General features: G+C 38.4%; 1 protein-coding gene across 7 annotated transcripts in view; it reads left to right on the top strand.

The window, feature by feature from the left end:
- Positions 1-13,208, top strand: part of LOC149173555 (protein PECTIC ARABINOGALACTAN SYNTHESIS-RELATED-like) — a 213,507-nt gene extending 200,299 nt beyond the window's left edge. For all 7 annotated transcript variants that reach the window (XM_089424661.1, XM_089424656.1, XM_089424662.1 and 4 more), the window contains 5 exons: positions 10,694-10,810; positions 11,076-11,219; positions 11,383-11,506; positions 11,990-12,181; positions 12,592-13,208. In XM_089424661.1, coding sequence (XP_089280787.1) covers positions 10,694-10,810; positions 11,076-11,219; positions 11,383-11,506; positions 11,990-12,181; positions 12,592-12,951 — 937 coding nt within the window. In that variant the 3' untranslated portion in view covers positions 12,952-13,208. The remainder of the gene's footprint in view (positions 1-10,693; positions 10,811-11,075; positions 11,220-11,382; positions 11,507-11,989; positions 12,182-12,591) is intronic.
- Positions 13,209-13,432: the final 224 nt, after the last annotated feature.

Genomic DNA, 13,432 nt, shown 5'->3' with positions numbered 1-13,432 from the left:
GAGAGGACAACTGTAATTTAAACAGACCAGTATCTGAAAAGGAGGTCAGTGAGGTACTCAAGAAATGCAAAATGGCAAAGCTCCAGGTCTGGATGGATTCAATGTGGATTTCTTCAAAGTTTGTTGGAATATTGTCAAAAAGGATATTGTAAGGGTTGTGGAACATTCCAGGCTGAATAGAACTATTTTGAAAGCTCTCAACACCTCCTTCATCGCCCTAATTCCAAAACAAGATAATGCACAAACGCCAGAGAGGTACAGACCCATAGCCTTATGCAATGTAGTCTACAAGATAATTTCCAAGGTAGTGGCCAACAGACTCAAACCTTTGCTGCCTACGCTTGTTTCGGGGGAACAATTTGGGTACGTGGAAGGCAGACAAATTCTAGATAACATCATTCAAGCTCACGAAGTGGTTCACTCGCTAACTAGTAACAGGAAAGCGGGTATGATAATGCAATTGGACATAGCCAAAGCTTATGATAAAGTAAACTAGACATATATCAAGAAAGTGCTCAGCGCGTTTGTTTTTTATCATAATTGGATCAGATGGGTCATGGCCCTGGTGACGTCCTCGCTCTGAAATTTTTCTTCCTTCTAGAGGACTCAGACAGGGTGATCCGCTCTCTCCTTTTCTTTTCATCCTCATGATGGAAGGGATGGGGCGGTCCATTAAGCATGCCAAGGTAACGGGCAAAATTCAAGGACTCCAACTATTGGAGAATGGTCAAGTTCTGACCCATCAACAATTTTTAGATGATACCATGTTACAGGGAATCCCCACAGTCAAGGAAGCGCTTGCATACAAACAAATCTTGAATGACTTTGCAATGGCAACAGGTATGGAGGTCAATCTTTCCAAATCAAATTTTTTTTCTTTAACACCCACATTGCCATTCAGAGAAATGTCTCCAGAATTCTTGGCTTTCAAAGAGAATCCCTCCCCTCTAAGTATTTGGGAGTTCCTCTAACAGCCAAACCTTTGCATAAGAGCATTTGGGAACCATTAATCATCAAGATGCAAGATAAGGTCAGAAAATGGACAATCAGGTCTTTAAATCTGGCTAGTAGATTGGTCCTTACAAAGGCTGTGCTCCAAGCTATCCCAATCTTTATGCTATCAGCTCTCCCAGTTCCAAAAGGAGTCTTACAACAATTTAGAAATATACAAAGAGACTTTCTTTGGGGCAAGGAGGAAACCAGGAAAAAATGGGCTTTAGTGTCATGGGAAAAGATCTGCAAACCTAAGAACCAAGGTGGCCTAGGATTGGATGATCCAGAGATTCTCAATAAGGCTCTTGGGGCCAAGCTTTGGTGGCGGTGGGTTAAGGATCCTAAGGCTCAATGGGCAAGCATCTGGAAGGAAAAATATGCCAGCTCCTGGCATTTTTCTGAGCTAATAAGAATGACTGGAAATATAAAGGGCTCTCCCATATGGAACAAGGCCTGGGAGAACAGAGGGGTGGTTCAAAAAAACAGTTTCTGGGAAATCAGAGATGGAGATCTTGCACTATTCTGGGAGGATAAATGGCAACAAGAACCAACACTCTTGAAAGAGGAATTTATGGGCCTCAAGCAAGAGACAGACAACCAAGGTTTAGTAAAGGTAAAGGACTTTTGGGATCATGCTCACAATACAGGAAAATGGAGAACATGGAAGAAAATAGATGGCAGAGAGGACAGTTCCCTCAACAGTAGAGCAGAGACCCTAAAGCGGATGATGGATCAGAGGATGATTCTTGTCACTGAAGGGCAGGATCAACTAAGATGGGGTAACAACAAAGAGGGCAACTTCAATATTAAGGAAGCAAAAGGTATTCTCCTGGGGATGGAATCCCAAGCTCCAGTTAGATTTTGGCAGAAGCTGTGGAGGAGCAAAAGTTGGATGAAGATCAAACTCTTTATGTGGTTGGTTCACCATAGGAAAATCATAACATGGGAGAATATTAGAAAGAAGGGTATGCTGGGACCCTCCAGATGCCAGCTCTGTGAAGCACAAGAGGAGACAATGGAACATCTTCTCAACAGCTGCATTCTCACCTCAAGGTTATGGGATTTTTTTGCCACCCTCTTCAAGCAGTCTGATAGAGACAAAGCTAGTATCACTAACACCCTAAACAATTGGAGGAATAATGTTTCAGATAATGAAGTTCTTAACTCTGCCTGGGCTCTCTTGCCAAGTTTCATAATATGGAACGTGTGGAAAGAAAGAAACAAAAGAATTTTCAAAGAAGAGAAGAATTCCTCTCTTCGCCTATTGGAGCAGATCTTGAAACAGTTAAAAGAGACAGTAAGAACAACAGTTAGGGATCTCCCCAAGAATCCTCCCTCAAAAATAGAGTTGGGAATACTCAAGCAGTTAGACATGCAGGGGCTCATTCCACAAGGTCTGGATAGGAAAATAAGCATGAAGGAAAAGGTTAAAGAATTTTGAAACCCCCCCCAGAAGGCTTTTTGAAATATAACATCGATGGAGCATCAAAAGATAACCCAGGAATAGCTGGCTTTGGAGGAGTTCTACGGGATGAAAATGGAAGCATCATCTCCCTTTTCCATTGTCATTTAGGAAAAGCCACCAACAACATGGCGGAGCTTATGGCATTGGAGCAATGCTTAGAACTTCTGAAATAGGAAAACTACCAAAATGTGATAATAGAAGCTGACTCAGAGTTAGTCATCAACGCAGCCAAGAAAATTAGTCACGGAACAGGGCCGGAAAAAGTTACAAAACACTGGAGGTTAATAAGGGTGCTCCATAAAATTCAGGATCATCTTCAGGGACTACGCACACTCAGATTCATCCATGTGCGTAGAAAGGCCAACAAATTGGCAGACATTTTAGCCAACCAAGGTGTCACCTGCAAGGATAGCAAAATTTCGATGGGTTGGCTTGCAATGCCACAAAGCGGCCTAAAAGAACTTTGCCATAACCAGGCGGAAGAGGATAAGAGAGTGTATCAGAACAAAACTAAGGAAGCCAATACGCAATGAGCTGATTGATGCAGGACTTACATTTTTGGTCAGACAGGTCTTCGGTAGTTAGCTCGCCAGGGGCGGCCTCAGCAACTATGGTTATCACAACAACGAAAATACCCGGAGGCGGGAGTTTGGTTCTCACAGTCAGGGGAAAGGATGAGAAAAATAACTGATGGCCCTGTTCGAGCGACATCATTTCCCATTTTTTCCAGCGTTGGGAGATAAAACCACTTCTCGGGTGGTTTTGGTGCGATCGCACCGCGTTCAAGCCGAAGGCGGTTTCGAATTCGGGGCAGCGATACCATACAACTATTGACACGTGGATGAGGGTGGGGTATGAAAACCACCCTCATCGCACAATAAACTTCGGTTATTTCAGGCGAGCGATTATCAACGTTGCCGTCCGATCTTTGCAAGCCCGATCAACGATCAGGATGGGGCGAGCGGTTTGGTGGGACCGGGGGATTAAATATCTGGCTTCTTTTTGGAGAGATATGCATCTCCACCATCGGGTTTAAGTAGAATCTTGGACAACAGTGTTTTTGAGGCAGGCTAAGGGTTTGCTGGCGCGGGTATTTGTGGGGAGAGTTCTTGTGCCCTGCGACTCCTGTCGCTTGGTTTTGTCAGTACTCAAACATGTTTGGCAAGTACTTTTTGAGGTCGGAGGGCCTAGATTCTATAGGACATCTTTCTTTTGTGACTTACACCACTCTGTGGGGAGGAAACATGTATATATTGTAAATTATGTTTGATTTAATGAAATAGAAGGCACGACTCTTGCTTCAGCAAAAAAAAAAAAAGAATAACCTGTGATTGTAGGTTTGGAAATATGTTCTTTTACCATGCTCGATTGATGATGCATTTTATTGATGACAACGGAATCAATTTGCCATATTCCCCCTTTTGTAGTTTAAGAAAAATGGCCACCAATATCCAAAGAAAAATTCAGTCTATTGACAGTGGCCTGTATCATCATGGGTTAGTAAAAATCTTAATTGAAGCCCATTTGAAGAGTAAAGGGGATAATTGGGAGGATTTTCTATTTCTAAATCACTTTAAGGAAGCTAAACAAGATGTGTCCGATTTTAAGATAAGAAAAAGTCGCCGAAAACTTCCCTCAAACCCTAAGTTTCAAAATAAAACACCTGAACAGGAAATTCCAGAAGATTAGCACACACAGAATGATTCTGATGATGAAGCCCCCGTTGCAAATGTTTTAGAGAGTCTTAAAGAGAAGAAATTTGTTGGTACACATGAAGGTCCATTAAAGGAAGGAACAAAGAAAAAGAAAAGTAACAAGAAAAAGCAAGCTCTCACTACTGAAAAACCATCAAGCAAAAGTGCACGACTTATGAAATCGGCCATTAAACAGTCTCCAGGTTTTGTTAATTTAGAAAAAGAAGAAACATAGAAAATACCATCACCAATTGCAAGTCCAACCAGGAAGACACTAGAAATTGACCCTATCCACCAAGAAATCTATGACTATATAAAAGCTCTTGAACAGAGAGTACTAGGAAAAACTATTGATTATTCCTCAAATCAAGAAGAAATTCTGAGTGAAGAGAGTGATTTTAGCCCTCCAGAAGAATCTAGAATTGAAAATGTTCTTAAACATGAAATTTGTGAATTAGAAGTGTTGAACAAGTTTCTGAAGCAAGAACATGAAGCAATGAAAGTGTGGAATGACATTTATAGGACTCAAAATAATAATATTCTCTTACATATTTTCCACTGGTACAAGAAAAACAAGAAGTTAAAAGCAAAAAATAAACTTCTCAAAAGGAAAATCAGAGGTTTGCAATGCAAGATTTTAATGAAGAAACCAAGGATGGCAACAAGAAGTAAAATCAGAAAAACAAAGAACACTAACATAGATGTTCCTTCTCAAGCTTTAGAGGTAGCTTAGTGACAGAGTGGGTCACATATTTTGAAATTTTGTGCATGAGGACATGCAGTATCTTTTGCTTTGGGGAACGTTGAAGACCAAAATTGTTCCTTTTTGACACTTTCCCTAAACTCCATACACTCCGTTCTCTTCATTTTTTATCATAATAATCCCAATAAGGTGTCAACTTGTAAGGTTATTGGCAAAAACAGGTAGCTAATCATCTTTTATTCTTAGTTTCAATGTTTCCTTATTATTTGATTTAATATTTGCATAAGCTACTGAATTGCATCAATTCTGCAGCTAATGATCGATTTTGCAGCTTACTTGAAGAATCTGTAGGTTCTAAAACTCCACTTGACGAGCGAAATGTATGGACAGGGGGTTGAACACTGGCATAAAGATATCCACCTATCTTCATGATCCAACAAAATGATAAGGGTGTGATATGAGTAGGTCAACATGGAAGTCAACCTAGCGGAAAAAGAGTCCAAGACGAATCAAGGGAGCGAGAAGATCGATGATAAGGATGAAGCTAATATTATGCGTCATGATTTGCTTCTCCGATAGCAAATCATGAGGAATCACTATTTCATAATATCTTATCTTATCTTTAGAATTTCTGTCGAGCAGGATAGATGTAAAAATCTCTAAACAATTTATTAAAGGAGGTTATAAAACCTACCTCTCGGCACGATGATGACAAACCGGTTATTATTTGGACAACACTCTTTGCATTTATAAAACCGAGTTTGATTATTCCTTTGTGTGTTGCGTTAATGCGTGTTTAATCTCTAATTGATCGCTGCTTACCTACAACTCACGGGAAGGCCCTCGGGGAGCTGTAAGGTTTTATTTTATTTTTAGTTAGTATTTCAATTTTATATCTTAAAATTTTGTAACATTAGTTTATTTCAGCTAGTCTTTTAGTTTTGATTTTCAGTGAGTGCTTATGATGGTGAGAACAGAGTTTGAGACATAGTTTTGATGAAGATTTATTTTATAGATTTAATCATCTCGTTTTGTGAAGGATGAAGGAAATAATTAAAAAAGGGATCTATTGTGCACATGTAAATTTTGAAGAGTAGAATCATTTAATTGCATTTAGGAGTATAATTCTTCCAAGGATTTATAAGTGATTCAGATTTGCCAGTGTGATATTTTATTTCTGTACTTAAGATTAGTTTCAGTTTTGTCAGTGAGAAGTGGATTTAATCGTGCTGGTGTGATATTTTATTTCTCTGATTTTAGATTAGTTTTCTTTTCGGCAAACATAAAGAGAATTTGGATTTGGTTTTGCTATTTACTTATGTAGTTTAATTTAGTTTTATTTCTGTCAGAGTGATCTTTTCCTTTCTTGGAAAGTGACAATCTCTTAGATAAAACATGTGCATGAAAACATCTTAATTCAATTTGAAAATTTACTCGCATAATAAATAATCCTAGCATAATTGGTGCACATACAGTTCATTAGTTTACAAGCCCTGGTTGATAATTTATGCAGTAATTTAAACTTAATTATATTACCAAACAATACTCAAACCTTAGCACTTGGATTCTCCTAAGCCCTTCCTAGTGAGTCTTTCATCTTGGTTTCCAAGCAATTAAGCCATACTTTTGAGCCTCTCTCGTGAATAGGTTTCTAGGATTGCCCTTCACCCTATCATTGATCCATTCATCTTTGTGATCTTCATTATATAGGGTCTCCTCCCATCAATGAAAGTCCGTAAAGAGCAGGGATCTTTAGCTGAGTTGACAGTGGGCTATTGCTTTATTGTTGCCCTTGACATAGCAGTTGCCCCTTTAGGATCCCCTTCTAGGACCCCTGCTAGTTTTAGCGGTAATAAGCACAACATAGGAAAACCCGTAGTCAGTACATACCACAAATCAATGAACATGGACACCTCGAGTAGCACCCCAATATCTTTATTATGATAGGAAAACTAGTTCCCAATGGGACAATAGTTTACACATGCTTGAACAACAATTTCTTAGCTAGAAATCATAGGGCTAGAGACTCAAATGACTCTCTAATTGATAGGTAAATCCTTCAAGTGAAAAATAACAACGACTGTCCTTGATCCTTGTCGAAATAATCTTGGTCGTTGAAAAGTACTGATTATTTTTTAAAAGCCGTTGAATTTTTATTTTTGAGGAATTTTTGAATTGATCATTTAATTCAATTTTAATTAACTCAAAATTAACTATTTTGAGCTAGTTTCTTCAAAAATTTGACTTTGACTTAACCACCAAGGCTCAAGGGTCCAAGTTTTCTTGAAATATTCAATATTTTCTTGGTGGAGGACTTTCAAAAGTTAATTAAGACTCACAAATTTTTCCCTTGGGAAATTTAATTTCTCCCAAGACATTTTAATTTTGACCCTATTTAATTAAATTTTTGGCTTAGGATTTTAATTTAATTTTGCCAGAAAATTTAATTAATTGACATATGAGGGGATTAATTATTTTTTCTACCTTCTAATATTTTAACCATGGTGTCTAAGTATGAGGAACCATGCATTAAAATATTTTTTTACATAAGATTTACAATTTCAACTCTCAAAGGGGGTACCCGTTTGGCTTAGACCTTCAAAAAACATACCCAATCTGCGACACAATATGAGCTAGTAGACCAAGTGATTTGTAATAAAATAATTTAGTTAAATAGCTTAAATTATTCCCAAACCAATTTTACATAAGACTCTACTAGAATACTAGGATTCACCTAAGAGTTTGACGAAGAAGTACACCCTAGCTTTTGGGTGAGGTTGAAGGGAAAAAACTTTGCCGACCATCCATCTTTAGAAACACAAATGAATCAGTTAGACGAAAAACCTCATAGGATAAAACTCACGCCAAAATAATAGGCTTACCTAAGTTGTTACATATATTCACGGTCTTACTATTGTCATTTACATTACGTAATTTGCAGAATGGGTTTACAATGACATATGGACTACTTATAGATGATCTGATTTTGTCAAAAAAATTTGGTACTTTTGCTTCCTTGGAACTTTGACAAAATATGTGCTACATGTCCCAAAGTCAACATCCACCAGGGATGTTGGAATTATGTTGGCTTATATTGACTTTTGTGTCATAACCCTTTAAGGGGTGCCCTTGTGGTTCTCGTGTGATCTGAAAATGAGATGTTAAATCAATATTAAGGTATTACAGACTCATTTGCAAGAATGCCTATATTACTTAGTGCAACGGATCGAAAAGATTGCGAATAATATAGACAATGAGTAGTTAAAAAACATAACAATCACACACATCAACACAACAAATAATCAAGGAGTTCACCAGACTTCCTGGCTACGTCTCCTGGTCTAGCTTTCAGTGTCGACCTCTATATTATGTCTTCAAGAGCAGATTATTACAAGTGTGAGCTCAAATCGAGTTTCAACACAACAATAACAAAATAACAGGGATGTACATGAAATCCTCAAATCTACAAGAGTACATAGACTCTCCCTCTTGCTCTTTCTCTGTCTCTGACCTCCTCTGCTAACTACGCTGCCATTGAATGGCTTTTAAGCCTATCGGCGTTGTCTGTTCACATTCTTTTTTCGGGCTTTTTGGTTCCCGGCCCCTATCCATTCATCTCCCTTTCGAGCGTTAAACAATCATTGTAAAACGTTGAAGGTATGGTGGCCACCTGTTTGTAACGGAAAGGGCCATTGGCGCGGGTGAAATCCCAAAAAGTCGTTTCTCTGTTTACACAGAGAAATACACAAAAAACATGGAAAAATCCGTCAAAACACTTTCTATTGGACTTCAAATAATATCCAATCGCGTCCATAATCCCTATCGGGTCCGTGTTATATTGCTGTCGCAAGCCCCTTTGTATTTCACACTGTTGATCTGCTTGATCTCCGATCCAAAGACTAACATCCATTTCAGGTGGCTTATGTCCACAGAGATTACCCGCCCGAAAAGGCGGTTTTCTCTCTCCTGCAGGGTGCCACGTGTCGGTCAATGTATGGAATCGGGCGGAGCTCGTCCAATACCACTTATCGCCTAAGGCCCACCCAAAATCCTGCTTACCACAAAACTCAAATAACAAAAAGCCGCATCTATAAATCTATTGGGTCCAGCTGTATCGCTTCGGGTCATTTCCTTTTGTATTTCGGTTTTATAACGGAATGCGCTAATACACAGAAAAGCCCGACAAATACTTTTATATCGGAACTCAAAATTTATAGGGCTGCTTTTATAAACCCTACTGGGTCCGGCTTTATCGCTATCGCAAGTCGCATGTTGCATAGGCCCTGCTCTTTTCTATTGCTCCGATGCGATATTGTGATGCGATATCGCGATCGACGATCGCATGTCTTCAATGCCCAGAAAGTCCTTCCTTTGTGTTATAGCGATGCGATATTGCGAGTTGATTTGGGCCGTTGATATGCGTGCTCGATCAACGGTCCTCGTTAAATCGTGTTGATCGCTATCGTGATTTCCATAGGTCTGCCTCCAATACACTCCGCTGACTGCGATATCGCCGATCTGACCTGGACCGTTGATCGATCCGATTCGATGGCTCCTATGCATCTCTGCTGCGCTTCCGCTTTCCTTTGGATTTTCGGGTTTTTCCATCATTCCTTAATTGTTTTCCCTTGCAATAGTGTTTCCGATAGTTAATATACATGAAGACTTGGAGGTTTTAGGATCCTTTTTGGATCATGGTGGGTCACCTTGATGCTTCTTATGTGAACTGTATCTAACTGCATTTGGTGTATCGATGTAACGCACCAGGACCAAAAGGGCGTACCCTAACAGGTTATGATGCAAGTAACTCCAACACAATAATACCCCTGAAATCTATTATAGGCCCTCGCTCGCTGACCACAATCTGTGATGCCTGATCTAATTGTCTAACCATCACAACTAACTCTCACAATTGATTATGCCTATATTAACAGAGTAATGACTAGTGATAGCATCTTATAATACATTAGGGCACAGTAATGACTTTTTAATTTTGTTGTTCGTCCTCGGAATCCTAAGTTCTGCTATTCCTGTTTCCCCAGGTACATTTGCAGTGATTGCATGAACTCTTGATGTCTTTGGGATTGACAGGCCAAGTTCAAATGAAGATCAAATCAATACAAGTTGTTTATGAAAAATATCCAGGTATTTCTGGTGAATTTCAGAAAGATGGCCACCTCAATTTCTCATATCATGGAACCCTAAGCTAAAAGACTGATAAAGGATTCTGAAGGGCTTTTACTTTGTAATCAAGGTTCAATCACCTAATCTCAAATGATCAGCTGTGAAGGCTGTCAAACAATATTGACAGCCACAGAACCTATTGAAGAGATATGGTAATGTATCGAAGGAGCTAAGTCGACTCCAACTTTTCGAATAATATAGCATACCATAAACTTGCAGCAAAATGCAATCTTGTCAAATATCAGACTTCTGAGGATGACGTTAGGGATCAGGGACCCAAGTATGCCAGGTTGCAATTCTAAGTATGGTATATAAATAGAAGCCACAACATTTCATAAATTCAATAATATAGCGTAAAGAATGATTGGTGTGACGAATATGTCTAGAATTTGCTTTCAATTTGAATATAGTAAGTTTGCTGGTCTTCACTTTGGTAGGATGATTTTAAAATAAACACTTAGCTAAAACTTCTACATTAAAAATGAAGACATTGGATCGTCATCATGCATGTTCATGGACAATCACCATGGAGGAGTACTTCAGGATTCTGCTGAAGTTGTAAATAGCTTTTAATAAATGCCTTCTGCTTTCTTCCTGTTCGAACTTGAGAGTTAGAAAGTACTAATCGTAACGTGTGTTTGAATTTTATTACAGGAGAACTGTGAAAAACATTCCCAAGTATGCTTCAGCAGACTTTTATATAGACAATGTGCTCCCACGCATCAAGGAGAAGAAAATAATGGCTTTGAAGCCTTTTGTTGATAGGCTGGGGTAAAGCTTAATAACCTTATCCAATCAGTGAAATGTTACAGTTTGTTTCTTGTTTTTCTTTGCTTTTCCTCGCCACCTGATACAATATTTGTAGCACGCGTATAATTTTACAAGGAAATGAAAGCGTTCCATAGATATTGTTTACCCTGTTTTCACGACTGAAACAAGATTTATAGTAAACTTGCAAGTCTGGTCTGTTGAATTGCAACTGATGTGAGTATGATTAAAGAGAGTTTTCTGATAATGCTGTTGCTGTCCTTGATAGATATGATAATGTTCCCTCGGAAATAAACCGCCTGAGGTGCAGAGTCAACTACCATGCTCTGAAGTTTCTACCAGATATTGAAAATATGGCAGAAATTTTAGCCTCGAGAATGAGGAATCGTACGGGCACATCACACCCATACATGTGAGTATTTCTGTACACTTCATAGCATTGAGCTAATTTTTAAACTATTTAGATTCTGTAGAGTTAAAAACTGGAAATTGGAGTTAGATTCTGTAGTAAGCTATTTAGTGACTCCCTAGTATCATGCTTTATATTCGCTTAATGTGGTTGTGGTTGTCAATAGGGCTCTACACCTAAGATTTGAGAAGGGCATGGTTGGCCTTTCATTTTGCGACTTTGTTGGATCACGAGCAGAAAAGGCAATGATGGCTGCTTATAGACAAAAGGAGTGGCCTCGCCGTTACAAAGTGAGTCTCTGCTCAAGGCAAACGTTTGGTTTTTGAAAAAGGCAAAATCTAAAAAAGAGAATCTCTTTCTACTGCACTTTTCTTATGGAATTCTTTTAGAGTTGCTCCAAACTTTTTGCCAAAGTACACCTTGATTGTTATGTGTTTATCCATGAAATGATCAAAGAAAGTCTGCAGATATATATGCAGCACAGATACAGATGAAATGTGAAAATGTCCATTCAAGAGATTTAGACTGGGGGTTTTGCTCGACTAGATTGTTAATATTGTTAGATATTTGGTTTGTTTTATGCTGAAAGGCTTTCAGTTTGACTCCAATTGGATGAGATGCACCAGTCTTTTACAATAAAATTACTTTAAATGTTATCTTTGATTTTTCCAAAAAACATTCTTTTGCTGGATTAAACTATTTAATTTTAATAAGCATAAAAACACGCGTGTCCTTATTCTGACTGGGTAGACGTTTGTTTTTGGTCACTGCAGAATGGGTCACACCTCTGGCAGATGGCACTAGAGAAACGTAAAGAGGGTCGATGCCCCCTTGAACCGGGGGAAGTGGCAGTTCTACTTAAGGCCATGGGGTATCCTAAGGAGACACAGATATATGTAGCTTCTGGACAAGTCTATGGTGGTCAAAACCGCATGGCTCCTCTCAGAAACATGTTTCCAAATCTGGTACGTCTATATATGATCTCCGCATGCGCTTTCATATTTAAGAATCATCCATCTTCTATCAAATGATTACAGTTAGCCAACGATGCAAATATTCACAAACAAGGAGGAATGCGAGTGCCAAAAGGAGATTGTTGAACTGTACATGATGTTCTCTCTATATTGTACAAAATTGTGTTAGATGGTAGTATGAGGTTCTCTATACTAAGTCTCATCACTGTGTTCCAGATAGTTCTCTCTATATATAGTACAAAATTGTGTTAGATGGTAGTATGAGGTTTACTATACCAAGTCTTATCACTGTGTTTCAAATAGTACATTGCTTTTTGCATCTTGATTGATACAGAAGCTTATCTCCTGATCCTTTCATTCCTGCTTATCGTGCTTGTGTTTTCTGTACTTTATTGTTTCAGGTCACAAAGGAAGAATTAGCAACAACGGAAGAATTAAAGCCCTTCAGAAAGCACATTACAAGCCTTGCAGCTCTCGATTTCCTTGTTTGTTTGAAATCTGATGTGTTTGTAATGACTCATGGTGGAAATTTTGCTAAATTGATCATAGGGGCTCGGAGATATATGGGACACCGCCTGAAATCTATAAAACCGAATAAAGGCTTGATGACAAGATCCTTGGGAGACCCTTTCCTAGGCTGGACAGCATTTAGAGAGGATATAGTGGTTTCACATGAAACAAGAACAGGGTTGCCAGAGCCAACCTTTCCTGTTTATGATATATGGGAAAATCCTTTGAGCCACTGCATGTGCAAAGTTTGAAAGTCCGTTTTCCGAGATTTAATTATTTCTAACTTCCCGCTAATTGTGAGTCACCAAATCAGTGACATTGTTTGCCCCTTCCAATAGATTGTAAATAGTATCGTTGCCTTTAAGAAATTTAGGGGATGAAACGATGTCTATTAACCTGTCTTTTTTTTCAGATTTGTAGAAGGGTAAAATCTGTTAATCAAAACCATGAGAATGATCAGGAGGCGAATTTAAAATAATAATATCTTTTTTACAATATTTTTATGTTACTTTGGTTTTTTTTTAATTTGTAGAAGGGTAATACCTGTTAATCAAAACCACTGCATGAGAATGACATGAGGCAAATTTAAAATAACAATATCTTTTTTATAATACTTTTATGTTACTTTGAGATCACCCTCAAATGGTAAGATTTTTTATTTGAAGTTGTTGATAACAAATTTCTTTGAAGATTAAATTTTGTAATCAAGATTAATAGTTTATCCCCTTTACT

Source organism: Pinus tabuliformis, chromosome 4_2, assembly GCF_031772625.1.
Source record: "Pinus tabuliformis cultivar Carrire ecotype Pingquan chromosome 4_2, CPIR1, whole genome shotgun sequence".
Lineage (NCBI taxonomy): Eukaryota > Viridiplantae > Streptophyta > Pinopsida > Pinales > Pinaceae > Pinus > Pinus tabuliformis.
The sequence above is the reverse complement of the archived record's forward strand: the minus strand, read 5'-3'. Positions and strand labels throughout refer to the sequence as shown.